Source organism: Balaenoptera borealis (assembly GCF_965194805.1).
Source record: "Balaenoptera borealis genome assembly, chromosome: X".
Classification (NCBI taxonomy): domain Eukaryota; kingdom Metazoa; phylum Chordata; class Mammalia; order Artiodactyla; family Balaenopteridae; genus Balaenoptera; species Balaenoptera borealis.
The window spans coordinates 5,133,857-5,159,806 of record NC_138881.1 but is presented as its reverse complement, the minus strand read 5'-3'; the positions used below and the strand labels follow the sequence as shown (position 1 = coordinate 5,159,806).

Sequence of the window (25,950 nt, the reverse complement as noted above, 5' to 3'; positions counted from 1 at the left end):
GCCTGTCTCCTTTAATGGGGCTGGAATGTCTGCGGCATCCCGCACAGCCGCCACAGCTGCTCTGCTCACCCGGTGGCTTTGCACAGTGGTGTCCTGTCCTGGAGACAGAGCCGTCTGCCCCCTGCGGGTGGGACCCTTGCCCTTCTCGGGCCGGCGCAGCCTGCCGGGTGGCTGTCTCGACTCGGAGGACAGTGGCCTCTGGACCTTGGACTCCAAGAGTGAGAAAGCAAGCAACTGGCAGACGCCTTACGCTCGAGAGACGGGACGTGCCAGCGGTGCACCGACCCACAGCCTCCCGAGCGTCCGACCCAGCGTCTGGACCACAGACCCTGCAGCGATCAGTGCTGCGCGCCTGCAGCTTCCCACGCGGGACGGGCCAGGGAAAGCCAGACAGATACGCCCCCAAACCAGCCATGCGCGTGCCCCGCTTATGGTAGCCACCTCCTGGGCCCCCGCCCTGCAGCCTCCAGCCAGGCGGTCCCTGCAGCCGGCCCCGTTCCCGGGAGGGCTGTCCACTCCCCTGCCGGCCTCTCTGCCACTGCTCAGCCAAGCGCTGGCCGAGTCTGCCCGCGGAGAGCTAGGCTTAGGCGCCTCCGCTTGCGCTCACCACCGGCGGGTCCTCCTTGGCTCCCGGAAGGGCCTTTTGTCCTGTAGGGCCTCCTGCCTCAGGCTGTGCCCCTGCCAGCCCCTCTCAGAACCTGGTACGTCCACACCTTCTTCTGCCTTCCTCCAGATCCACCAGTGCCCTTCCGCCGCACCTGGGGTGACCGGCGCCTTTAGCAGGTACCTTCTTCCGCTTTGGCCTTGCTCGTCACAGCGGCTGGTCAGGCTGGTGGTCGCCCTGGCCGGCTGACCCGGCAGGGGTACGGCAGAGGCAACTCGGAGCCAAGCGTGGCGCCGATAGAGGCTCTGGGCTTCGCGCCGTGTGCCGGGAGCATGGAGAACAGCAGCTAACAGCTGTTGCACAAACACTTTTCGCCATGAGGGTGCTAGAAATTATTAAGCAAGCTGGGCCGCCCTAAGAAGTCAAGAAAAGCCCTGGGCAGCCCCTGACAGCAGAGCCCGCTGGGTCGGATGGCTCATCTGTCTTCCTGAGAAGCGCCAGCCGTGTATGCAGGCTCTCGTCATCTAGAGCTTAGGCTGTAGGATGGCTGTGCCGCTTGACCTAAGGGTCCATTTTTGGGAACGGACGCTTATTTTCCAGTGAGGTCCTTCATCACTGGAGGAAATCAAGGATCCCCTGCTAGAAAGCGCAGAGAGCAAGTGTGTCGGTCTCAGTAGCCGTTCTCAAACCGAGGCCCCCGGCAACAGCTGTTGCTTCCTGTTCTGTGGTCCCAGGGCTAGAAATCCTCCTTCTCGATTTCCACTTGGGAGAGAGATGAACCAGTTCACTAATCCTTTCAGTATAGTATGTTCCACCAAGTTGTCTGTAGTTTACTCCAAGATACATGTTGCTTCAAAAGAAAAAAAAAAGAAAGTTTAAGTATGCATGGGATGCAATACAGAGGAAAGTGTAAATAGATTATTTTTTCTTTAACTTCTGCTAGTAGATCTATGCGTGTAGTCGTTAAAATCAAGCTTTTCTTGGTTAAACTTGATCTGTTTTTAAAATCGCTGACTGCAGAGCACAGGGCTTTGGTAAAAACAGGTCAGGTCAGTGGTTCTCCCCCGTGTTTAGCACGCACACCCTAGTTTCCTGCTGGTGGTGGCGGGGAGGTTGATGAAACACAGCACTGGGCCTCACCCAGTTTCTACTCAGTAGATCTGGGGTGAGGCCCAAGTATTTGCATTCCTGATGCTCCTGGTCCAGGGACCACACTTTGAGAACTAGTGGGTTAGGGAAACCAGTGGTAGGTGAACAAAATAAGTGAAGTTTTTCAAGGAGTGTATTCAGTGATTGATTACCTACTATATACTACCACGGTGGCTTAGAAAAATGGCACCACCACTTTGATCAAAATGTACCGTGCGCCGCGTTTTTTATCGTTAAAGCTGTTTCACATGTAAACTACGTAGCTTTCACCACGTGGAAGAAGACTGCTCCATTTCTGGGTGAGAGGAAGCGTGGAGCCGGCTGCATCAGTCTGCTTCCTCTTCTGCACCTTCCTGTTTGCCAGACTGTTGCAATTTGATTTTAGCCCAAGATGGGCTCTTCCGCCTTTCCACGTGGAAAGGTATGTTGTATCGTTAAGGAACTGACTATCTGTAGCACAAAACAGTGTCTTTAGGTCACCTTCCTCCTCCTTTTTTTTTTAGTAACTGGAAATAATCAAAGTAAGACTGTTCTCAAGATATATTAAGTTCTGAGAAGCATTATCTCGCTTTTGTTCAAGGTGTACAGGATATGGAAGGTGTACGTTGACCGGAGGGCGGTGATCAATGTGGGTCCACAGTCCGTTTCCAAAACCGGAGGAGCCAGTTGTATTTCGATTTTTAAATTACTATTTTAAAGAGGAATGCATTGATTCCGTGATATGTACGCTCTGGGTGGGGGGCGGCGGTGGCCTGGGGCAGCGTCTGTAATCCAAAGCTCGTTGGTGTTTGTACAGGGAAGCGCGAGAAGGTTCAGGCTAAGTGTCCCAAATATTAAACATTGAAACTGACTGTTTTTGCTGCTAAATGAGAACTTTTCCGTTTCCGGAAGTTTATGGATTATGGGGCTGGGGACGCGGCGTCAGTGTGCCTGTCCGAGGCCGGGCGGTCAGTTAACAAGTCTTTGTGAAGCTAGGAAACGTGTAACACTGTGGGAAGGAATCCCGGATGGTTACCACTTCCTTTTAAAGTAAAGCACCCGGAACGAGGCCCTGTGACTTGTCAGCTGCAGCAGCCCTTGCCGTTTTGGGAGCTGTGGTGTGCAGGCAGGGAGAGCAGAGCTCGTCCGTCGTCTCCGCTGAGCTCACAGATGCTCCCTGACCGCCTTCCGCGGAGCCGCTGCAGGGCACGTGCGCCCCAGACGGCCCTGGAGGCGGGGAGGCCGGGCCGGGCGCCGTGCTCACGGCTGCGCGCCGGTGACCCGCTCAGCTGACGCAGGCGCCTAGTAGGTGTGTGCCCGTGGAAGACCCCCCAGGGTGCAGACGGGTAAGCTGAGGCCCAGCGGGGCGCCGAGCACGTGTCCTGAGTTCCCAGCGGCTGGCCAGCTGCGGGGCAGCGCCTCCAAGCCAGGCCAGCCGGGCTTCCGAGCGCGGGGCCGGGTCCCAGCCCAGAGTCCTCCCGCATGCCCGGGCCTGCGGGCGGCCGCTGCTCCCCACGGTGCCCCCGGCAGAAACCGCAGGTCGCCGAGGCGAAGCACCTCCTCCTGGGACGTCCAGCCAGAACGCAGCCAGGCTGGGCATTCGCTGCTTCTCTCGGATCAGGACGCCCTTGCTTTGTGTCGGTGTGGTTCGGAAACGGAGGTGGGGTGGGCAGAGAAACCAAGCCGGGTCCTACCCTACATGCTTCTTACTCTCGGGTTGATTGAGGGGTTTTGCTATTAAATAATGCAGATCATGCCTTTAGAACTGGATTAGGTGCAGCTTCGTGCAAGAGAAAAGTGGGGAAATACGCTCACCCCTTCTGTCTTCATAAGCTGAAACACAAACGGATACTGTCCTCAGAGCCTGGGACGGACTCAGCCAGCACTTAAATAGGTTCTCGATGATAAAAGCTGTTACTAAGCATAGTACAACGACAGAAGCTCAGCCTCGTACGAAACAGAGAGGCCTTCCAGGTGTGGTGATGCCTTTTATAGTAACAGTTCAGTGACCCTAAACGTCAGTGCCTTACGTTTTCCCACCTGGGGACCCAGCCCGCAGCTCGGATGAAAGTACCAACCTCTGGGCTGAGTCTGTCCGCTCACCCCCCTCACCCAACCCCGACCCCCCCGCCATCCGATGCCCTCGTGTCACTGCCTGCCTAGTCCCTTCATCTGCACCTGCTGGGACTGCTGCCTGGATCCTATCCCCCCCGCCACCCAGGGCTGAGGTTCTCGTGTACCTGCAGTATTTTCCTAACACACCTGAGGAAGGGAGCAGCTTGTGTGCGCGTAGCCTGTGGAAAACCACGTGAGTTTCCTGTGAAAAATAACCCAGAAGCACGGCGCAGAGCACAGCTACTTTATGCGGCTTCATTTTAGTTTAGCTTCTGGAGAACCTCTTCCTTTCAAAACGCTGTCCCTTTCATTGATCGTACGCTGTTGTCAGCTGGCGTACTCATTGCCGGGTCTGAGGAGTTTGGCGATGCGTTCAGATCCCCGCTTATTCCACCGAGGGTGTGGGGTGATTTTATCTAAATTGTGAAGAAAAGTGGCTGTCGGCACAGTCTCCTACAGATTTATAATCCCACCGTTCTGTGCCTTTTAAATTGAAAGCTTCAGCTTTAAATAAACGCTGCTTGAAGCATTTTTAAAGAACACACCTGTTTTCTGTCTTCAGAATTAGTCTTTTTTCATGCTCCTTTCTCCTTCCCCGTCCACTTGCTTCAGCACGAGTCCTTCATGTTAACTCCCCACCCGGCCTCTGCTGCTTTTCCTGGCGCTCCCTAGCCTTCGCAAACCCATCAGTGGTTTCTCACTCGCTTGGTGCCGATGATGTCTTTTTGTCAGTCTTTCTCTCTCTCTCAGCCGTTAGAAGAAAAGTGCTCACGTGTAAAAAGTAAAGAGTACAGCCTCCCTGCCAGTCCATCCATCTCCCCACCCCGAGAGCCCTCCCTCTGTGTCCCCTCACAGGCAAGAAGGATGTAAGAGAGCATGTGTTACAGACAGCCCTCCTCGTCGTCCAGCAGAGGGGTGGACCAGCCCTTCCCTCTTTGCTGGGACTTCTTTAGGGAGATTAAGTGCAGCGTGGGTTCTAGAAAAACTGGAACCACTCAGGTTATTATGCAAACACTGGCTGCTTCTACCAAGGAGCCCAGGAAGACTTTTCTTCAAGTCCCACCTTCTTTTGTACTAAAAAAAGAAAAGGAAACAAAAGCCGGAATTTATTACCCAGCCCAGGGGTCATGCCCAAGCACAGTCTGGCGAGTATGTCTGAGGGTGGAAATCTGAGATCTGCTTGTTGTGTGTCTTATTCCGTCCCCCCAGAATCCAGCCCGTGGTAGAACAGTGAGGACCCAAAGAGTTAAAGCGCTGAAGATGAATTCTGCGTACTTGATACGCAGCTGTAGATGATTTCGCCTTGAAAAGCAGAGGAGAAAGAAAAGCTCTTTCTGTTGCTGGTCATCGTCAAGGCTGAAGCATGCCACCGTGGGGCTGAGGGACCAGGGCCTGTCCGGGGAAGCAGCCTACAGGGAGGCCCTAGCGGGACACATTTAGCCGGTGGGGAGGGGAAGGGCAGGTCAGCCACGGGGTGGGTGGCGGCCTCCTGGGACTGATTCCTTCACCACAGAGCGTCGGCATCCAGGTACGTTGCAGGAAACGCCGCCGCTGTTGCAGGAAGGCTTGGTGTGGGACCACCCCCCCCCCCCGCGCCTGATGACGCAAGTGCCGTGAGGGCGGTGGTCCCGTGAGAGGAAACGAGAAGCACGGGAGTTGTGTTTTCCTACCCAGAGCCGCGCACAAGTGTCTGTCCTCGCGTAGGCGCTTCACCGCTGCGCCCGCGGCCCGGCGCTCGTGCCGGCTGGGAGTAGTTCCTCGGGGCACTGAACGCAGAGGGCTCGCACACAGACCCTTGCGTGCTGCCGTCACGGTGCACGCTTGGGAGGACCAGCTCAGGGCGTCAAGCGCGTGCTCAGTCAGGCCCAGGTGCGTACGTGCGCGTAGACAAGGCAGTTTCACCGTAGTAGACACTTCCTTTCTGGGCCAGCCTGTAACGTTCCCGAGCAGCAGAGAGCAGGCCGCCCAGGGCATCGTCTGGTCCCCGTGGCCTGAGAACGTCTCCCCCACGTCCATAGGTCTCCCCGAGAGAGCTTTCCGCCCTGAACCTGACCTGCACTGTGAACACACGTGCTTCTCTGATGTAGACTTGGCATTACCACCGCGCCCACCCTAAAAGCCTCTGTGTCTTCATCTCACTGTGTCTGCAGATACTGAACGGCTGTACTCAGTGGTGTTTGAGGCAGTCTGCGGTCGCTATGGGAAGAAATACAGCTGGGATGTGAAGTCCCTCGTTATGGGCAAGACGGCGTTGGAGGCGGCCCAGATCATCATAGACACCCTGCAGCTCCCGACGTCCAAGGAGGAGCTCGTGGAAGCCAGCCAGGCGAAGCTGAAGGAGGTGTTCCCCAGCGCTGCGCTCATGCCAGGTGCCGCCCTCTGCCATCCTCGCCATCGTGTCTCTCGCCTTAGTAGTGACTCTCAGACTCAGGCGGGGCATGCTAGGGTTGTCCTTTGGTCTTGATAACTTCTCGGAAAATTCTCTTCCTTGTGAGGCTCAGAGGGACTCGAGAGAGAGTTTGGTGGATGCTGTCGTATGCTGCGATTCAATCTTGTCTTTTTAGAGGCTTCTTAAAAGAATATACATTCCTTTCACTGACTCCTGAGGTCCAAAGACATTTGCATTTTGTTTGCATCAGCGTTATGTAAAGATTACATTCCTGACAGAATTGCCTCAATGTTTAAACTAGGTGGCTTTTTCTTTTCATAATCAGATAACACGACTAAGGTTTCAGCAGCTATGCAAACTTTAACATTTTGATGATAAGCCAGCACCTAAATCTCCCCAAAGAAGTTTAATTTTTTTTTTTTTTAAGTTAAAGGCATAATTCTGTTCTGACATGTCTGTTTGTATGGCCTTTATCGCTCTCTTTACTTGTTTTCCTTTGAAAGGGAAGATGATTTTTCTCCCTTGGGGCATGTTAACTGAAGATTGATCACAATGGAATTGCCTTCTGGTTCTTACTACAAGTGAGAAGGTCAAGAATGCTCTAGATTACAGGGACAAAAAATGCTTTAAAATGAAGTATTATTTTAAGATTCTTCTCGGAGAAAAGGTGAATACTCAGTCTTTAGAATTCCTGGTGCTAAGGGAGAAAAAGTTTACAGTTACAGCAGTAATTTTGGATTCAAAATTGTATTCATATGAGTCGTCATCATTTTTGAAACATGTGTTGTTATCTATATTTGTACACATATCCAGAGGGGCAGATTGAGTATTCCCTGGAACTAGAGAATTTTCTGTCAAAGGGTCCTGCTAGTACCGCTGCCTGTGTCACACAGAAACCATGTGGACTGTTCTTGGGTTACACACACACACACCCCTCAGGCACGGGTACAAGCACCACGATTCACACTCCCTTCATCAGCTGCCTCTGGGCTGTTTGCACACCCAGTAATCCTGACAAACTTTAGTGATGGGAATGCATCCATATGTTACAGGAAACAGCTTAAAATTTACCGTCTTATCCATGTTTAAGTGTACAGTTTGGTAGTGTTAAGAATGTTGAAGTTGTTGTGTAAACATCACCACTCCGTCTCTCAAACTTTTTATACTGCAAAGCTGAAACTCTGTCCCCATTAAACCCTAACTCCCATTCCTCCCCGTCTCCAGCCCCTGGTGCCCACCCTTCTTCTTTCTGTCTCTGTGAATTTGAACTGTTCTAGGTGCCTCATACAGTATTTGTCCTTTTGTGACTAGCTTTTTAAATTTAGCATAATGTCCTCAAGGTTCATCCATGTTGTAGCATGTGATTTTCTCCCTTTGAAGACTGAATCATATTCCACTGAATCATATTCCACTGTACGGCCCACATTTTGTTTATCTCTTCATCTGTCTATAGATAACTGGGTTGCTTCCACCTCTTGGCTGTTGTGAAAACCACTGCTGTGAGCATGTATATACAAATAGCTCTTCAAGACCTTGCTTTCATTTCTTTTGGGTATGGTCCCAGAAGTGCGATTATTGGATTATAAGGTAATTCTGTTTTTAGTCTTTTGAGGCTCCACCATAACTGTCTTCTATACTGGCTGTACCATTTTATTCTTCCTCCAACGGCCCACAAGGGTTCCAGTTTCTCCACATTTTCACCAACACTTGTCATTTTTTGTCTTTTTAAAATTTTATTTATTTATTTATTTTTTGGCTGTGTTGGGTCTTCGTTTCTGTGTGAGGGCTTTCTCTAGTTGCGGCAGGCGGGGGCCACTCTTCATCGCGGTGCGCGGGCCTCTCACTATCGCGGCCTCTCTTGTTGCGGAGCACAGGCTCCAGACGCGCAGGCTCAGTAGTTGTGGCTCACGGGCCCAGTTGCTCCGCGGCATGTGGGATCTTCCCGGACCAGGGCTCGAACCCGTGACCCCTGCATTGGCAGGCAGATTCTCAACCACTGCGCCACCAGGGAAGCCCCCATTTTTTGTCTTTTTGATAGTAGCTGTCCTAATGTGTGTGAAGTGATAATCTCTTGGTTTTGCCTTTCTTTAATGATTAATGACGTGGAGCATTGTTCCATATGTTGTTGGCCGTTTGTATGTCTTCTTTGGAGAAATGTCTATTCAAGTCCTTTGCCCATTTTTTAATAGGGTTATTTGTTTTTTTCTTGTTGAGTTCTAGGAATTCTATATAAATTCTGGATATAAACCACTTATCAGATACATGATTTGCAAATATTTTCTCCCATTTCATAGGTTGCCTTTTCACTCTGTTGACTGTGTCCTTTGATACACAGAACTTTTTAAGGTTGATGTACTCCCATTTGGCTGTTTCTGCTCTTGCCTGTGCATTTAGTGTCATATCGAAGATATTTAAAAAATCCTGTGTCATAATGCTTTTTCCCTATGTATTCTTTCAGGAACTTTATAGTTTTAGCTCTTACCTTTAGGTTTTTAACCCATTTTGAGTTAATTTTTGTGTATGGCATAAAGTATGAGTTCAGCTTTGTTCCTCACACGTGGATATCCACTTTCCCCAACACAGGTTTGTTGAAGAGACTGTCCTTTCCCCATTGAGTGGTCTTGGTAACCTTGTTGAAGATCATTTGGCCATATGTGTGAGGAGTTTTTTCTGGGCTCTCTATTCTATTCCGTTGGTCCATATGTCTGTGTTTATGCTGGTACCACACTGTTGTGATACTGTACCTTTGTAATGTGTTTTGAAATCAGGTAGTGTGAGATTGTCCAACTTTGTTCTTGTTTTCCAAGATTGTTATGGCGCTTCAGGTTCCATTGAGAGTCCATATAAATGTTAGGATGGATTTCTGTATTTCTACAAAAATTGCTGTTGGAGTTTTGATATGGATGGCTCTGAATCTGTAGATCGCTTTGGGAAGTATGGACATTATAACAGTATCAAATCTTCCAGTCCGTGAACATGGGATGTCTTTCCATTTATGTGTGTCTTCTTTATTTGTGTCTTATTTATTTGTTTCTTCCGGCAGTGTTTTGTTGTTTCAGTGTACAAGTCTTTCACTTTCTTGGTTAACTTTATTTCTCTTTGATGCTATTGTAACTGGAAGCGTCTAAATTTTCTTTTCACGTTGTTCATTGTTACTGTATAGAAATGCAACTGATTTTTGCATGTTGATTTTTGTATCCTGCAATGTTGCTGAATTTGTTTATTAGTTGTAACAGTTTTGTGTATGTGTGTGGAATCTTCTACATATAAGAGCATGTCATGTGCGAACAGATAACTTCAGTTCTTCCTTTCCAACGTGGATGCCTTTTATTTATTTTTCTTGCCTGATTGCTCTGGCTAGGACTTGCAGTGCTGTGTTGAATAAAAGTGACAAGAGAAAGCATGTTTGCATGTTCCTGATCTCAGAGGAAGAGCTTTCAGCCTTTTCACATCGAGTATGATGTTGCTGTGTGTTTTTCATATATGGCCTTTATTATGTTGAGGTAGTTTTCTTTTATTCTTAGTTTAAGTGTTTATATCATGAAAGGGTGCTGAGTTTTGTCAAATGCTCTTTCTGCATCAGTTGAGATGACCATGTGGTTTTTGTCCTTCATTTTGTTAGTATGGTGTGTCACATTGATTTTTGTATGTTGAACCATCCTTGTGTTCCCCCTTGGTCATCGTGTATAATCCTTTTAATGTGCTCTTTAAATAAGTTTGCTAGTATTTTGCTGAGTATATTTGTATCAATTTCTTGTAGTTTCTTTGTTTGGCTTTGGTACTAAGGTAATGCTGGCCTCACAGAATGAGTTTGGGAGTATATCGTCTTCTTTAATTGTGGGGAAGAGTTTGAGGAGTACTGGTATTAATTCTTTAAAATTTTGTAGAATTCTCCAGTGAATCCATGTGGTCCTATTTTCTTTGTTGGGGGTTTCTGATTACTGAATTAATCTCCTTAATAGTTACAGGTTTGAACAGACTTTCTCTTTTTGCTTTGATCTTGATAGGTTGTATGTCTCTAGCAATTTATCTGTTTCTTCTAGGTTATCCAATTTGTTTGCATACAATTTTTCATATTATTTTCCTTTAATCCTTTTTATTTTTGTGGCATTGGTTTTAATGTCCCATCTTTCATTTCTGATTGTAGGTATGAGTCCTTTTTTTTTTTTTTTCTTAGTTAATGCAGCTAAGGATTTGTCTATACAGTTCATATTTGACCTGGAGTCTCTTTCATGGTTTAACATACAAAGCACCTGTGATGTTTTAGGAATGTAAATATCCTTTTTCTTCCTTATCCACCCAAGCCTTTCAAGTGGTTTTCCTTCTAGAATTTTTGTCCTATATTCTAAGATTTACTTGAGATATGTTATACTACAATTCCAAGAAAATACGATGTCTCACCCAGCTAGTCTGGTTGTTTGGCTGGATTGCCAACAAGTCTATATTGTGAAATCTGCTTGGTGATCCAATCATTGTAGTATCCTCGTTTGTCTCTCCCAGTGACTAGGTATGAGTTAAGTAAGGTGCTAATCGTAGGTGGCAACAGAAGAGGACTGAATCCAGACACCTCCACTATAGAAGTGAGGCAGGAACTAGTTCTTCAAAGACAGTTTAGTCCTACAGAACTCACCTGGATGACTCTTCTTTCTGTGCTACTCCTTCACCTCTTCTAGACAAGAGGGGTAGAGGACCTCTTTATTTACTGATTGATCAAGGTTATGAATCTGGCTTTTTAGCTTGAGAATTTTTGTGTATACTTAAACTTTTACAAGCCTCACAGATGAGAGTAAGGACTTATCAGTGATTCTAAAGTGTCTTCTTGAAAACATGAGGTCGTTTCCACACACATAACTGGGAGGTGAGCTAAGCATGAGAAGATGACAAGAGTATAAAGAAAAGCCCAAGAACGCACCAAACAGGAGACATGTAAAACCGTGCTGGGATGTTGGGTGAGACCAGGGACCGAGGTCAGAAGGTGCCACTGGACGTTCTGAGTGGGTTAGGATGAGAAGCAGTATTTGGTGATTGTAGGTACCCCAGAAGGGAAGAAGAACAGGAGGAAAACGCAGGACGGACCGTGGAGCCGAAGGAAAGGCTGTGTGGAAACCTAGACCCGGAAGCACATTTCCTTAGAGTTTCTGTTCTATAACATGTTAGGCACAAACACAGTCAGGACAGAGATCAAGCTGTCTACCCAAAAAGACGTACTTCGCCCCCTAGTTTCCACCCTTGCTGCGTTCCTCGCGTCGCCTCTTTTATCTGAGCCAAACCTGAATTCCACCGGAAAGGTGACCTCCTGGGGAGTCCCGGGTGTGGTGACTATAACTAGAAAAAGTCACCACTGCCCTCTTTCTAGGTCTAGGTTTTCACCTTGTTCACTCACCGTTTTGTTACCACCACGCAGCTGTGGATGGTAGCATAGCCCTTGACTCTCATTTCTTTTCTTTCTGAAGGTGTTTTCTGGTGGGGCATTTTAGGGTGTGGAAGGCATCTTGAGCCCATTAGAAAAGGAGGCTGTCTGTAGGGACAGTCTATTATTAATTCAATATCCTTCATTTTGAGAATGAAGCTCTTACTTCAGGGTGAGAGCTGTGGCCCCAGCAGGTACTTAGCAAGGAAGGGATGGCAGTTTGCCAGGGGTAGCAGACCCTGATTGTGATGCAGGCATGTCTGCCTGGGCCAGTCACCAGGGGAAGCAGGCCCTGATTATGATGTAGGTGTGCCCCGCTTGGGCCAGGCACCAGCAAATTAGCCCCTGATAGTGACGCGGGTGTGTCCTTGCCTGGGTCCAGCCACTTGGGAGGGTAGGGCTGGCCCATGGGGCTTGAAGGCCAGGCATAAGTGACTTGATTACCTTCCTATCAGCAGCCTGATGACTGAATGCTTTGGATGCCTCTCCTTGAAGTGGGTCATGAATGATCTAGGAGGGAAATACTTTTGACCAGTATGTTCTGTAGGCATTTACCACAAGCCTTAGTGATGAAATACAGGGTGTAGGTCAGAGAAAGGTCTAATTATCTTCTGGGAAGAGACATCTTCTGAATCGTGGCACAACTTTTTGACAAGAAGTATTGAAATGTATGTGGCCTAATCTAAGAAAAATTTTTGCCACGGGACGTAAGGAAACCTTTTTAACAGGGTCCCCATGAAGGATGCTGATTGTATTTTGATGCTGATTGTATATATGCTCCGTTGTATTTTGAAGCACATTTCTTCAGTCATGGATTCTTTGACGTGGATGAAATGATGTATTTTGGCATAATTCAGCGAGAGTAACTGGTGTAGAAGGCCAGTCATAAAGTCGGTGCCTCTTCTGATGTGAAACCCCCCAGAGGGTTCTCCTGTTGACCGGGCTCTCTACTTTCCCTGCTCTTTTTCACGGGCTGGGATGGGGGGATTTCCCACGGAAGAGCCCGGGGCGTGGCATCTGGGCCAGTGGACAGGAGGGGGACAAGGCCGAGGCCAGGAGCGATCTCCCATGCCCACGCGCTGCCCATCCCTCGGGCCCCTCGGAGGTGCCGGCCCCACCCCCGGCCCCGCCCACCCCTGCCCCCGCCGCACCGCGCTCCCTCGGGTTAGCTCGCTCCCCTCCTCCTGCTCAGATCATCCCGCAGAAGAGCGGAAGTGCACACTGATCCCCGGTCCCCCGGGCAGCCGAGGCTGTGGTGCCCAGGCCTCTGCGGCGGGGTGGGGGGGGGCGGCCAGTCCCCGCTCTCCCGTCCGCGGAGTCTCCCCGTGCTCCGCAGGCTGAGTTCCCCTCGGGAAACCAGGAACGCGGCCGTGCCCACCGTGGAGTGCGGCCCCCCAACCTAAGCTGGAGAGCAGCCCACGTGGGGACTCCCTGGGCAGGAGGATGGTCCTCGCCGGGCTCAGCAGGTGCTTGCGCTCTTGTCCCTGAGCGCCACTGAAGACTGCAGCCCGGGCGCGAAGTGCACGCCGCTCTCCGTGGTGTGGGCCCCAGTCCCGGTTCTACCCAAGCCCGTTTCTTCTTTGCCAGCCTGCTTTAGCCCGGGTAATGATGTCCGTCTCCACCCCCGCACCCCCCGCCTTCTGCTTCTCTCTTCTACTTTATTCTTCATGTGTCTTATGCCCTTAGTCCCCCATGGCTCTTAGCAGACATTATCGGCTCCTGCCGCCCCACTTTCTGAATGTACGGTCCACCGTCCTGGCAAGAAGGCACTCATTCCCTTAGGGTCATCCTGTAATTCTCCTCTTCCTTCACTCAGTCCTTAAGGGCATCTGGTGCTGGGTGGCTGCTCATGGGCACGTTAAAGAAAGCTGTGTATAATCAGCTTAGGACACGTGCATAGCCATTTAAGTGGAAATCTACAGTAACGTAGTTTTACGTCAGAAAGAGAAATTCAGAAAAGAGTGGTGGAAGGGGAGTGGAGGAAAATAAAGCAGAATATTCTCGGAGCAGTGGCAGCTTTGTGGTCGGGACGGGGGCTTGAACTTTGGGGAAACTGTGGAGAGCACGTGAGATAGAGGCGGCTCGAAGCTAAGCCTCTTACTGCTGATGTGCTTGAGAAATGGGCAAGGACTTCGGCTCGACTAGGTCTTTAGTCTTGAGCTAAGCTGTCTGCTGCTTCTAGAACCAGTGGGAGTTTTGAAGAGATGATGTGCCAGAGGGAAACCCATGCCGGGGGTGGGGGTGGGGGGATTCCTCTGGGTTTATGGCACATGATGACGACGGCAGGGGAGAGTTAGCCAGGAGGAGGACCAGGCTATGAGGGCTTGACCTAAGGTGGAGTCAGAAGGTCTGAGTGGAACACAGTCCCATGTGAGGTGACAGTGTGACGTGGTACTGGCAAAAATTAACATTCACCTGAGAAACCAGGACTGGAACTGAAGTTTCAAGAGTCATTATTACTTAAGCACCGAAGCTGTAGAATTGCAAACATAAAAAGAATCCAGCAGACAGCACATACGGAGAGAAGGTGTGAGTCTCAGGTTACGCATAGCTTTCCTCATCATGAAATAAATCACAACAGCAGTGAAAGGACAGTATTGAGTATGGACGTGGTAACAAACCACATTCGTGATGCCACGCTTCTTCACAATCATTTGCTGGTCAGTAATGCCAGTAACAGACCTTTACAATTCTGATTCCCCTTGTCCTGTAGAGTACTGTCTTATTTGATGATGTACATGGACGTTACTCCTTTTTCCTGGTTTAAATATTCTGGCATTCAAAGACTGCCAGGTGCCTGAATTGTTACTGACTAAATTATAACAGAGACATCCTAGACTAAGCCACGAGATATATGTCTTGTCTTCCTGCGATTCTAGCTATTACTTAACTGTGGGCGTAAAGGTTTTTCTCAAAAGAATGAGCTGCAGTTTGTTTTTTAATGTGTGGCGGTTCCCCTGTGGATTTTTTTTTTTTTTTAAAGAAGATCTCTTATTTATTTATTTATTTATTTATGGCCTAGTTGGGTCTTCGTTTCTGTGCGAGGGCTTTCTCCAGTTGCGGCAAGCGGGGGCCTCTCTTCATCGCGGTGCGCGGGCCTCTCACTATCGCGGCTTCTCTTGTTTCGGAGCACAGGCTCCAGACGCGCAGGCTCAGCAATTGTGGCTCACGGACCCAGTTGCTCCGCGGCATGTGGGATCTTCCCAGACCAGGGCTCGAACCCGTGTCCCCTGCATTGGCAGGCAGATTCTCAACCACTGCGCCACCAGGGAAGCCCCACCTGTGGATTTTTAAATACTTGGGAGGAAAAGATCATGGATAAAAAGTCCTTACTGAAAGATCCCTCAATTCAGTGGAGAGAAAAGGAGTAGATAGATGGCCGTGATGGTTTAGTCACGGGCGTCGGCAGCTGAGGAGAGTGGCTTCCAGCCGCTTGGACAGGCTCTGGGTGTCTGAGGAGCAGGTGCTGACTGCACAGGTGCGGACTCGGGGCGTGGGTGGCACCTGTGTGGGGTGAGGAGTGACCTGTGGTCCCAGTGAACACGGCCAGGTTCCAGGGGGCCGCCTGGCCTGCCCCGCATCCCACAGCTTCCCTGTAGCCGACCCGCCCAGCAGTGGGGACGCAGTGTGTGCACAGACAGTACGGGTGCAGTTGAACCTTGAACAACACCTGTAGTTTATAGTCGGCCCTCCGTGTCTGCACTTCCTCCTCACCTGCCGAGTCAGCCCACCACGGACCGTGCAGCACTGTAGTGTTTCCTGTTGAAACACACCCACCTGAACGTGGACCCGCGCAGTTCACGCCCCTCTTGTTCAGTGGTCAGCTGTATATTGGTCTATTTATTTTCAATCTTGGAAGATACACTCCTAGCATTATTTTGGGGATGCGGTGCACAACAGACAAAATATTTCAGCTGTAGCCTGCTTTTCAAGAAATTTAAAAAAATTGTATTTTTTAAGAATGGAAAGCAACTACTCATAATAGCCAAAAACTTGAAGCTACCCAAGTGTCCACTGATGGATGACTGAATAAATAATATGTCTTATATTCCTACAGTGGAATATTATTCAGCCTTAAGAAGGAAGGAAATTCTGACACAGGCTACAACACGGGTGAACCTTAAGGACATTGTGCTCAGGGGAAGAAGCCAGACAGAAGAGACAAATACTGTGTGATTTCACTGACAGGAGTCAGCTGCAGTGGTCAGAGTCACAGAGACAGAAGATGGTGTGGAGGTTACCGGGGCGGAAGCAGTGTTCAGTGGGGACAGAGCTTCTGTCTGGGGAGGTGAGAGAGTTCTCCAGATGGCTGGTGGTGACCACTGCACAACAAGGTGAAGCTCCTGAATGCCACTGGCTGTGCACTTAAAAATGCACAAGATGGTAAACTTGATGATATTTTACCACAATAAAAAAAATTTCATTTCTGTTTTTAAATACCAGAAGCCGTTCACGGATTACGAAGTTGTATTTTGTTAAAGTTCCTGGACAGGCGAGGTAGAAAATGGTGGTAATTGCATGCCGTACAAAGGATTTTCCCGTAAATGTCACAGCTGTGCCTGTCTCCTCTCCCCCAAACCGAGTCACACAGCCACTAGGGGAAGGGCCTTGCTTCCGTGTCCCCCTGAGCACACACTCAGTGGGACCTTAGTCGCAGTGTCATGGCATGTTGAGTGGGGCTCCAGCACCTCACCACAGAGTCCTCCTCTGAGAGATACCCGTGGAAAGGAGAGGACCCTCGGTAGGGGCTTGCTGCAGCCTCCCATTCGCTGGTGCCTTGGGCATCTCTGCGGCAGCCTAGACAGGAACACAGGGGAAGACTTTCTGTTTCCTTACCAGACCCTTCCCCAGAGCATAGACTATAACACCGAGAATTTTTTATTTGAGGACTTCCCTGGTGGCACAGTGGTTAAGAAGCTGCCTGCTGATGCAGGAGACACGGGTTCGAGCCCTGGTCCGGGAAGATCCCACATGTCGCGAAGCAACTAAGCTCGTGCGCCACAACTGCTGAGCCTGTGCTCTAGAGCCTGCGAGCCACAACTGCTGAGCCCACATGCTACAACTACTGAAGCCCGCACGCCTAGAGCCCATGCTCCATCTGCAACAAGAGAAGCCACTGCAATGAGAGGCCCACGCGCTGCAACAAAGAGTAGGCCCCCACTCGACACAAGTAGAGAAAGCCCACACGCAGCAACAAAGACCCAACGCAGCCAAAATAAATAAATTAATTTAAAAAAAAAAGAATTTTATATTTAAGATAATTCCCAGAAAACAACATGCACAAAAACTCTGGCCACAGTGTTGAAACTTCTGCAGAACGGCAGCAAGGAAAAAATAGTTGACAGTGGAAAATTATCTCATTTGACTGTTCTGGTCCCCACAAATTGGGCTGATCACTTTCATATTAGTTTGATAGCCACAGTAATGACACTGCTGCTTTCGTCTCTATTGGATGCATCAGGTGAAGGAAATCAATCCATTTTTGATGTGAATTGTTGAGAAGGCACCCACCTTTTTTTCCATCATCTCCTATGTGTGTAGGAATTGAAAACTGAACATGCTTCCTATATCTTTATATCATCTGCAGTTTCTGTACTCGTCCCGTGAAGTAGGCAGGATTGGTCTTACTCACATTTTATAGGTGAGGATGCAGGTTTGGAGACGTAAACTGAAGAGTGAGGAATCTCACCCCTGGACTTCTAGGCCATTCCTGCGCTGCCCTGACTGAGAGCGTTGCGTACGGCGCTGCCTATGGTGACCGGCATCCCTGGTCTCCACCCACCAGAGCCAGGAGCCCCCCCCCCCTCCCCCAGCTGTGACAACCAAACAGTGTCTCTGGATGTGGCCAGATGCCCCGGGGGGCGGGGGTCTAAACTGTCTCTGCTGGGGAACCACTGCCCTAAATACAGTGGTGGACTGGGAAGGCATCGTGTCAGGTCCCTCTGAGTGTGTTATGGGGCGGATGGAAATTTCAGGCTCCTGGGCCTTGCTCGTCTTGGAAGGCGACCCTTCACTTGAGTTGTCGTTGCCTTTGATGGGCCTGTTCTCCAAATCCTGCCCTGGGAAGGAGGGTGGAATGTCTGGTTGTCCCCACCATCCTCCCATACGTCGGTAAGAATCCTAATTAGAATCCACCCTGGAAAGGGCAACCCTCAGGGCGAGTCAGCAGGACCTTATCTCCCGTCTGCCCTGGAATGTGAACTCATGGCCTGTGATCATGCAAAGCACTCCTTAGGAATCCACAGTGACATTAAAATCCAGGCATTGCTAAAGGTCTTCTGTCAGGAGGGAGAGGTGTCAAGATCCCCCCTCTGAGAACCTGCTCCTGTAGCTCCCAGCGCCCTCGCACCTCCTGGCTGTTGATCCCAGCAGAGTGACCTGGTCTCTGGGTCTGAGGTGGCAGCTGGAGGCTCCTCGGGCTTCTTCCTACTGATGCCGAGAGCAGCTGCTAGGCTTCTCTTCCCTTGTGTGTGTGTGTGTGTGTGTGTGTTTCCTTTTTCTTTCCTGAGCTCTGCCCTTGATTGCTAACAATTGCTGAAACGTTGCCAGCACACGTTCATGTTTATAGTCATGAATTATGTCGTCTTCTCAGAATCAAGGCCCCAGCTTCTAGTTTCCACCACCCAGTGCTGCTACCTTGGGTCCTTGGGGCCACAGTTTCTGTGGCTGCTGTAACAAATGACTGCAAACTTGGTGGCCTGGAACAACAGAGGTTTATGCTCTTACAGTTCTGGAGGCCACAAATCTGAGATCAGGGTGTGGGCAGGCTGCACTCCTTCCGGAGACTCCAGGGGGAAGATCCTTCCTACCTCTTCCAGCTTCCAGGGGCTCCAGGCGTCCCTGGGCTTGTGGCCGCCTCCCTCCCGTCTCTGCCTCCGTCTTCACGGGGCTTCTCCTCTGTGTCTGTGTGTCTCCTCTTGTAAGGACACCAGTTGCTATGACCTGAATGTTTGTCATCCCCCCTCACCCCCAAGTTCATAATATATGAAGCCCTAACCCACCCACCCCCGCCACCCCAGTGTGATTGTGTCAGGAGGTGACCCCTTTGAGAGGCGATTAGGTCATGAGGGTGGAGCCCCACGAATGGGATTGGTGCCCTTATGAAAGAGACCCCAGAGAGCTCCCTCACCCCTTGCACCATGCGGGGACACAGGGAGTAGACAGTCGTCTGTGAACCAGGAAGAGGGCCCCCTCAGCGGACACTGAATCTGCCAGAACCTTGATCTAAATTCCAGCCCACAGAACTGTGAGAAATCAATTTCTGTTGTTTATGAAGTATCCAGCCTGTGGTGTTTTATTATAACAGCAGGAGCAGAGTTAAGACACCAGTCATTGGATTTAGGGCTCACCATAAATCCATGATGATCTCATTCTGGAGGTCCTTCATCACACCTGCAGAGACCCTTGTCCCAAATAAGTTCACGTTCAGAAGCACCAGAGCTTAGGACTCGGACATACCTTTAGGGGGCCACCGTTTGACCCACTGCCCTTGGTGGCATCAGCAGCCGCTCTGTGCTTCCTGAAACACGCGGTGTGTGCATTGCTGTGTGGTATCATCTCCCCCTGGGTCCTGTTCACTCCCCCCTGGGAGTGAACCCTCTCTGGGTTCAGGGTGAAGTGTTACAAATGATGCCTGAGCTAGTTAGAGGTTTGATGGATATACCCAGTCAACGCATGAATTCCAAGGCACCACCTGAAAGAACTCATGTCCGCTGTCTTTTCTGCATTTTTCCTTTTTCAAATCCACTTTTGTGGCAGCCTCTGTGTCCTTTCTCACCAATCTTAGGTCTCTAGGATGAAGTCAGATGGAAACTTTGTTCTATCAGGATCCCTGATGCTCCACATTTCTTATTTCTTCCCCTGTAGGTCAGTCCTGTGAGTGTGGCTTCTTTGTAGCAAGAGCTGTCTTTCTGCCCTGCCCTGAAACCTACTTAAGCACACCAAGGCTACAAGCTGTTGGGTGGATTTCATTTATGTACCTAATAAACCAGCTTCTCCACAGGACAGAACTCCTTTCACATTTTCAGTCTTTTACTTCTCAGAGTGACTGAATAAGAAAAAGTTGGTGTACAGTATTTAAAGGATACAAAAGTGTTTCAGGTTTGTGTGTGTGTGTGTTTTTCAAACCCAAACAGAATAGGCCTAATTTTTTTAAAGATTATTTCCCTGATTTAAAACCAAAATTTTTTGTTCGCTTAAAAAATGAATAGGGCTTCCCTGGTGGCGCAGTGGTTAAGAGTCCGCCTGCCAATGCAGGGGACACGGGTTCGTGCCCCGGTCCGGGAAGATCCCACATGCCACGGAGCGGCTAGGCCCGTGAGCCACAACTGCTAAGCCTGCGCGTCTGGAGCCTGTGCTCTGCAACGGGAGAGGCCGCGACAGTGAGAGGCCCGTGCACCGCGATGAAGAGTGGCCCCTGCTCGCCGCAACTAGAGAAAGCCCTTGCACAGAAACGAAGACCCAACACAGCCAAAAATAAATAAATAAATAAAGGAATAAATAAATAAAGGATACAGAATTTCTGAAGGAGTCATGCAATAACGTATCAGGACGTTCGAGTGATTCATTACTGACTGCAACCTGAAGTTTGATATAATGGTGGTGACCATGGCTAACATCTGTTGGGGCCTTACCTTCCTGTGTGTGCTTTTACATGCAGGACCCTTTACAGGCATTCCTTCACAACTCCACCACCAGGAACATTAATCATTGCTGTGTGACAGTGGACAAAACTGAGCCACAAAGAGGGGACGTAATTGCCACGGGCTGTGATCAGGTCCCTCTCTTGGGTTTCATGTTTGTATTGGTCTCAGACGTTTTCAAGGAGCTCAGTATGTTGTGTCTGATTTAAAAACAGTTGTCCGGGGGCTTCCCTGGTGGCGCAGTGGTTGAGAATCTGCCTGCCAATGCAGGGGACACGGGTTCGAGCCCTGGTCCGGGAAGATCCCACATGCCGCGGAGCAACTGGGCCCGTGAGCCACAACTGCTGAGCCTGCGCGTCTGGAGCCTGTGCTCCGCAACAAGAGAGGCCGCGATAGTGAGAGGCCCGCGCACCGCGATGAAGAGTGGCCCCCGCTCGCCGCAACTGGAGAAAGCCCTCGCACGGAAACGAAGACCCAACACGGCCATAAATAAATAAATAAATAAATAAATAAACAAAATACAAGAAATTAAAAAAAAACAAAACACAGTTGTCCGACAACCATTTTTGATTCATTCCCTATGGATAAACATGTTGGGTACTCGCTCCAATATAGGCTTATTTGTATGTACTTACTTATGTATAGTACTGTGCTGTTACAGTAGGCACATTGCAAAGTATTCACCGAACTAGAAATGTTAGAAGGATAAGCTGAAATGAGATCAACTATATGTAAATTCTTAAAATCAGTAGCACCAAAGAACTTTCCCAGCAAAGTTTTCTTTTTCCAGTAGGTTTTAGAGAAAGCATCTGTTTAAGTATGCTCCATTATTTTTTAATATGTTGGTTTACTATTGTGTAATACAATTTGAATATTTTGTTTTAAATTCAAATCATGTTGATACTCAACTTTAATCACCGTATCCAGACAGAGGTGATTATTGGATGTCTGTTTGTTTATAAGCATTCTTTCATCCATCTTAATTCATCCGTTAAGTAAAGGTTTTTTTTACTGAAATTTAACTGATAAATGTAATTCTCCATGCTATTAATCAGTGCTTGTTGCAAACAATCTTGAATGCTGTGGTTTTTTCATGTTTTCACATAATAGATTCACACCCCATAGAAACCCTTCACGTAGAATGCTTTCACACTGGTTGGAAATTCCTTTCAGTGTGAAATTAAGCATATGTGTTCAGAAGTCATACAGGTCTGTAGTTTTCTTGTGTGACTTTTGTCCAGCTTTGGTATCAGGAAAGTGCTGGCCTCATAAAATGAGTTGGGGAAGCAAGTGTTCCCTCCAATTTCTTGTGGTTTCTTTATTTCTTCTTTCTTTCTGAGATGCTTGGTAAATTCACCAGTGAGGCCATCCAGTCCTAGATCTGGGAAGGTTCTTGACTACAGATTCAATTTCTTTAATAGAGCTAGGTCTAGTTAGGTTATTAGTGTCTTCTTGAGTGAGCTTTCTATCTTTCAAAGAACTTGTCCATTTTATCTAAGTTAGCAGATTTATTGACATGAAGTTGCTTGTCATATTTTGTGTATCCTTTTTAATTATTTTAAGGACCTGTAGTGCTGTCCCTCTTTCACTGCGATAAACTTGGATTTTTTTTTTTTCCTTAATCAGTCAAGCTAAGAGCCCACCAATTAAATTGATCTTTTTAAAGGACTAGGTTTTGGTTTAATCAGTTTTCTATGTTCTCTTTTCTGTTTTCTGTTTTGAGTTTATTTTTCTTTTCCCTTTACTTTCTTAAGATAAAATCTTAGATTGTAGATCTTCTTTTCTTTCTTCCAGTTTTTGATTTTTCAAATACCATTCCTATTTTAATTCTCCTATGGTCAGGGAAATTACTTTGTATGATTTCAGTTACTTAAAAATTTTTGAGACTTGTTCTTTGGCTCATAGTGTATTCTATCTTGTTGAATATTTTATATGCACTTGAAAATAATATGTATTCTGCTATTGTTGGGTAAAGTGTTATATAAATGTCCATTTGGTTAAGTTGCTTGATAGTGTTTTTGAAGTCTGCAGTACCATACTTATTTTCTCTCTACTTGTTCCGTCAATTACTGAGAGAGGAATTTGAAACATCTGTCTGTTTTTCTCCTTTCTGTGCTTTGAGTTTTTGCTTTACCTACTTTGAAGGTCTGTTATTTGGTGCATACACATTTAGAATTGCTATATCTTCTTGATGAATTGACCTATTTGTCATTACAAAACATCCCTAGTTATCCCTGATAATCGTCATTTGTTGTTCTAAGGCCCACTTGTCTTTTGTTAGTACAGCTACACTGACTCTTGATTGGTAGTGACATAATACATAGTTTTCAATCCTTTTTTGTTGTTGTTGTTAAAATTTTTTTAATGTGGACCATTTTTAAAGTCTTTATTGAATTTGTACAATATTGCTTCTGTTTTATGTTTTGGTTTGTTGACCATGAGGCATGTGGGATCTTAGCTCCCCAACCAGGGATCCAGCCCGAACCCCCTGCACTGGAAGGTGAAATCTTAACCACTGGACCGCCAGGGAAGTCCCTCAGTCCTTTCAGTTTTAACCTATCTGAGTATTTATCTTTAAAGTAAGTTTCTTGCAGACAGCGTGTATTTGGGTCTCACTTTTATTTTTGTTTTTCCATTCTGACAGCCCCTAACTTGGGCATAATTATATTTATCAAGCTGTTATGTGAGGTCATTATCTGCTAATATCCGTCATCTCTTCCATATCTGTGTTCATTTCTATTGATTGCCTTTTTCTCCTGGTTATGGGTTGTATTTCCTCCTTTGCAAGCATGGTAATTTTGATTGGATGTCGGACACTGACTTTTACATCCATCCGAGTGCTAGATTTTGCTGATATAATTGTCTTGGCGTGGAGTTGAGGTCCACGTTTTCCTCTGAGCACCTCATAGGACTGTTTCTCTGAGGGATCACAGTATCTGTTGCCTTTCTGAATGGGTTCAGGTATTGAAAAACGTGTCAATCTTTTCTGTAGCAATTGAGAAAGTAGGGACATCGCCTTACGTACTTACAGAAACAGCCATGATTATCTGATTATTTAAAATGCTATTTTAGATAAACCTTTGTGTGGATTTAGACATTACTGTTGTTGTAATCGGCGTGTGTTGAAGGTGGAAAGTACTGTCATTTTTGTCGCATTTCTGATAACTGGCGGTCTCTTAATTGCCTCCAAGGATGATACGTTAACCTACGTGTTTCCCGGACTTAACCGCCACAGTTGATAGGAACGTGAAGCGTGTCTTTCACATGGTGCGTTGTTGTTATTGTCGTTCAGCTGCGTTAAGCAGGGCCTGTTTCACTGTCTGACCCCTTGGTGGGTGGTCCCGCAGCTTTGCTTCAGCTGCGACCTTTCCCTTCAGCCTCTGATGGGGGCCGGTTCCGGATCCAGCAGTGGGAGGCATGCTGAATTGCTTTCTGTACGATACAGAGTTTCCTCAGAAAACACCAGAAGCGTAGTCCTTGTGTATTCGTTGCTTTAAAAGAAAACAGAGCAAAGCCCTGTGTACTCAGTGCAGAGGCCCTTCCTGGGTTTGCTCTGATAGGACTGGCGAACAGAGCAGCGTCATCGCGGTACCACCACCTCTGTTACTTCGGGCGGTGCTATCGCTGAGCCCTGAATTGCCCTCTGGTGTTTGTGCTGGGCGGGGATGTCCCAGGGCCGACGACCCCTGTCAGGACAGTGTGTGAGATCAGACGGTGCCTGAGAAGAGGCAGCAGAGTCAGGGCGACAGAGCTGGCACAGCGTCCCTGGAGGCCTGCGGCCGGTACCTGCGCCCCATCGTCACTGACGCCTCCCCCCCTCCCCGCAGGTGTGGAGAAGCTGATCCGCCACCTGCGGAAGCACGGTGTGCCCTGTGCCGTGGCCACCAGCTCAGGGACCGCTTCCTTCCAGATGAAGACCGGCAGGCACGAGGACTTCTTCAGCTTGTTCCATCACGTCGTCCTCGGCGATGACCCCGAAGTGAGGAGCGGGAAGCCAGAGCCAGACATCTTCCTGGCTTGCGCCCGGAGGTTCTCTCCCGCTCCTCCCGCGGAGAAGGTAGGCGGCAGCGGGCGTGGAGGTGACGGCGTGCGCAGGCGCAGGGTCTCCGTGTCCACGTGGACAGCTGCTGCGCGGCACTCCTGAGGACTCGAGGAGAGGGCGCTGGGGTCGCCGGCTGGGAGGTGCGTGGGGAGATCCCTTCATTTTGTGGGGGAGTGCGGCCACGCCAAGTCACCTGGCCAGGGAGTCCCGGCCGGCATCGTCTGGGGTGCCCGAATGTAAGAAAGCCTAGGCTTCGCAGAGCACTGCCTGACGGGCACTTTGCGGGGAAGGGGGGCCTTCAGTGATGCCGGCGGCAGCACCCTTATTGGTAACGAGCAGCCTTGGACACACACGTTCCCTGCAATTCAGCAATTCAGACGAAAGTCAGCAACGCTCAGCGCCCCTCTCCCCACATGCTTCTCGGTGTCTCCCCTGCCAGGGGGCCGCAGGCGGAGCTCCGTCCTGCCTCTGCGGCTGCTTCATTGCGCCGGGTCCGCGGTGGAGCTGGGGAGGTGGCGTCTGAGCCTCGGAGGAGTGCTGAGTGTGCGCGACGGGGCTTGTTCGGTTCCGCTGAGTCTCCGCGCCGCTCATGGGGGCTGCCGAGACGGAGGAGGGTGAAGAAGCGTCCGCCAGCTGCAGAGGCGGATTCCAGAACACCTGGGGCTTCTCGAGAGCGGTTGCTGCTGGAGACCCACGTGCGTCCACAGCAGGCGGGGCGTCCCTCGGGGTGACGGTGCTCCCGCCTGGTCCCTGGATCTGAGGGCGCCGTGCTTCGTGGGGCATGGGTGCAGTGAGAGATCCTCTCACCGTCTGCCTCTCGCTAACCAGTGAGCCGGCGATGGGGCGGCAGCCTTTGCCACACTAACCACGAGCGCAGGGAAGGTTACTCAGACCTGCCTCCCGATGCAGCTGACGGTGGCGAACGTTGTTGACTGGTGTGTTTTTTGGGCCCGGGGCCTAACTTACTACACGGAACCTGTAAGGGCCGTCCAAATATGTAACCCCTCGGGCTTTCTCTGATTCTCAGACGCCTGCTGGGCGTCCCGCGATTCAGTGCACTTCTGACGCTGAGGACCTGGATGGAGTCAGCGCCGACCCCCGGGTTGAGGGCTCAGCCCCAGAGACTGCCCCCCTGCAGACGCCAGCTTCCGTTGAGGTACCCAGGCCCCTCACGCTTCTCCCCAGCCGGCCACAGATGTGGGTTCCCACACAGCCCCCTTCCTGGTTGTTATGATTCACTAGAATGACTCAGCGAACTTCGGAAGACACGACGTGCGCTTACTGGTCTAGTTTAGGAGTACAGCTCAGGAGCAGCCAGGTGGAAGAGCTGCTTAGCACAAGGTCTGGGTGCCGGGGTGCTGGCGCTTCCATGCCCTCTCTGGGCACGCCGCCCTCCCAGCACCCCCGTGTGTTCAGAAGCTCCAAGGACCTTAGGGCTTTTTGCGGAGGCTCCATGACCTGGCACCGCTGGTTAAACCATGGGCCTTTGTTGATTGCACCGCCGGGCCTGCAGGTTGGGGTGGGGTGCAAGCTGCAGCGCTCTAATCCTGCCTTGGTCTTTCTGTCCACCAGCCCCCATCCCGAAGGCGTCTGGGGCCCAGGACTGTCACTCACTAGCAT

The 25,950-nt window shown here is 49.5% G+C and overlaps 1 protein-coding gene across 2 annotated transcripts in view; it reads left to right on the top strand.

Moving 5' to 3' along the window:
* PUDP (pseudouridine 5'-phosphatase) overlaps positions 1–25,950 on the top strand; it is a 133,097-nt gene that overhangs the window by 28,366 nt on the left and 78,781 nt on the right. For both annotated transcript variants that reach the window (XM_082375904.1, XM_082375903.1), the window contains exons 2-3: positions 5,998–6,216; positions 24,116–24,345. In XM_082375904.1, the coding sequence (XP_082232030.1) occupies positions 5,998–6,216; positions 24,116–24,345 (449 nt within the window). The remainder of the gene's footprint in view (positions 1–5,997; positions 6,217–24,115; positions 24,346–25,950) is intronic.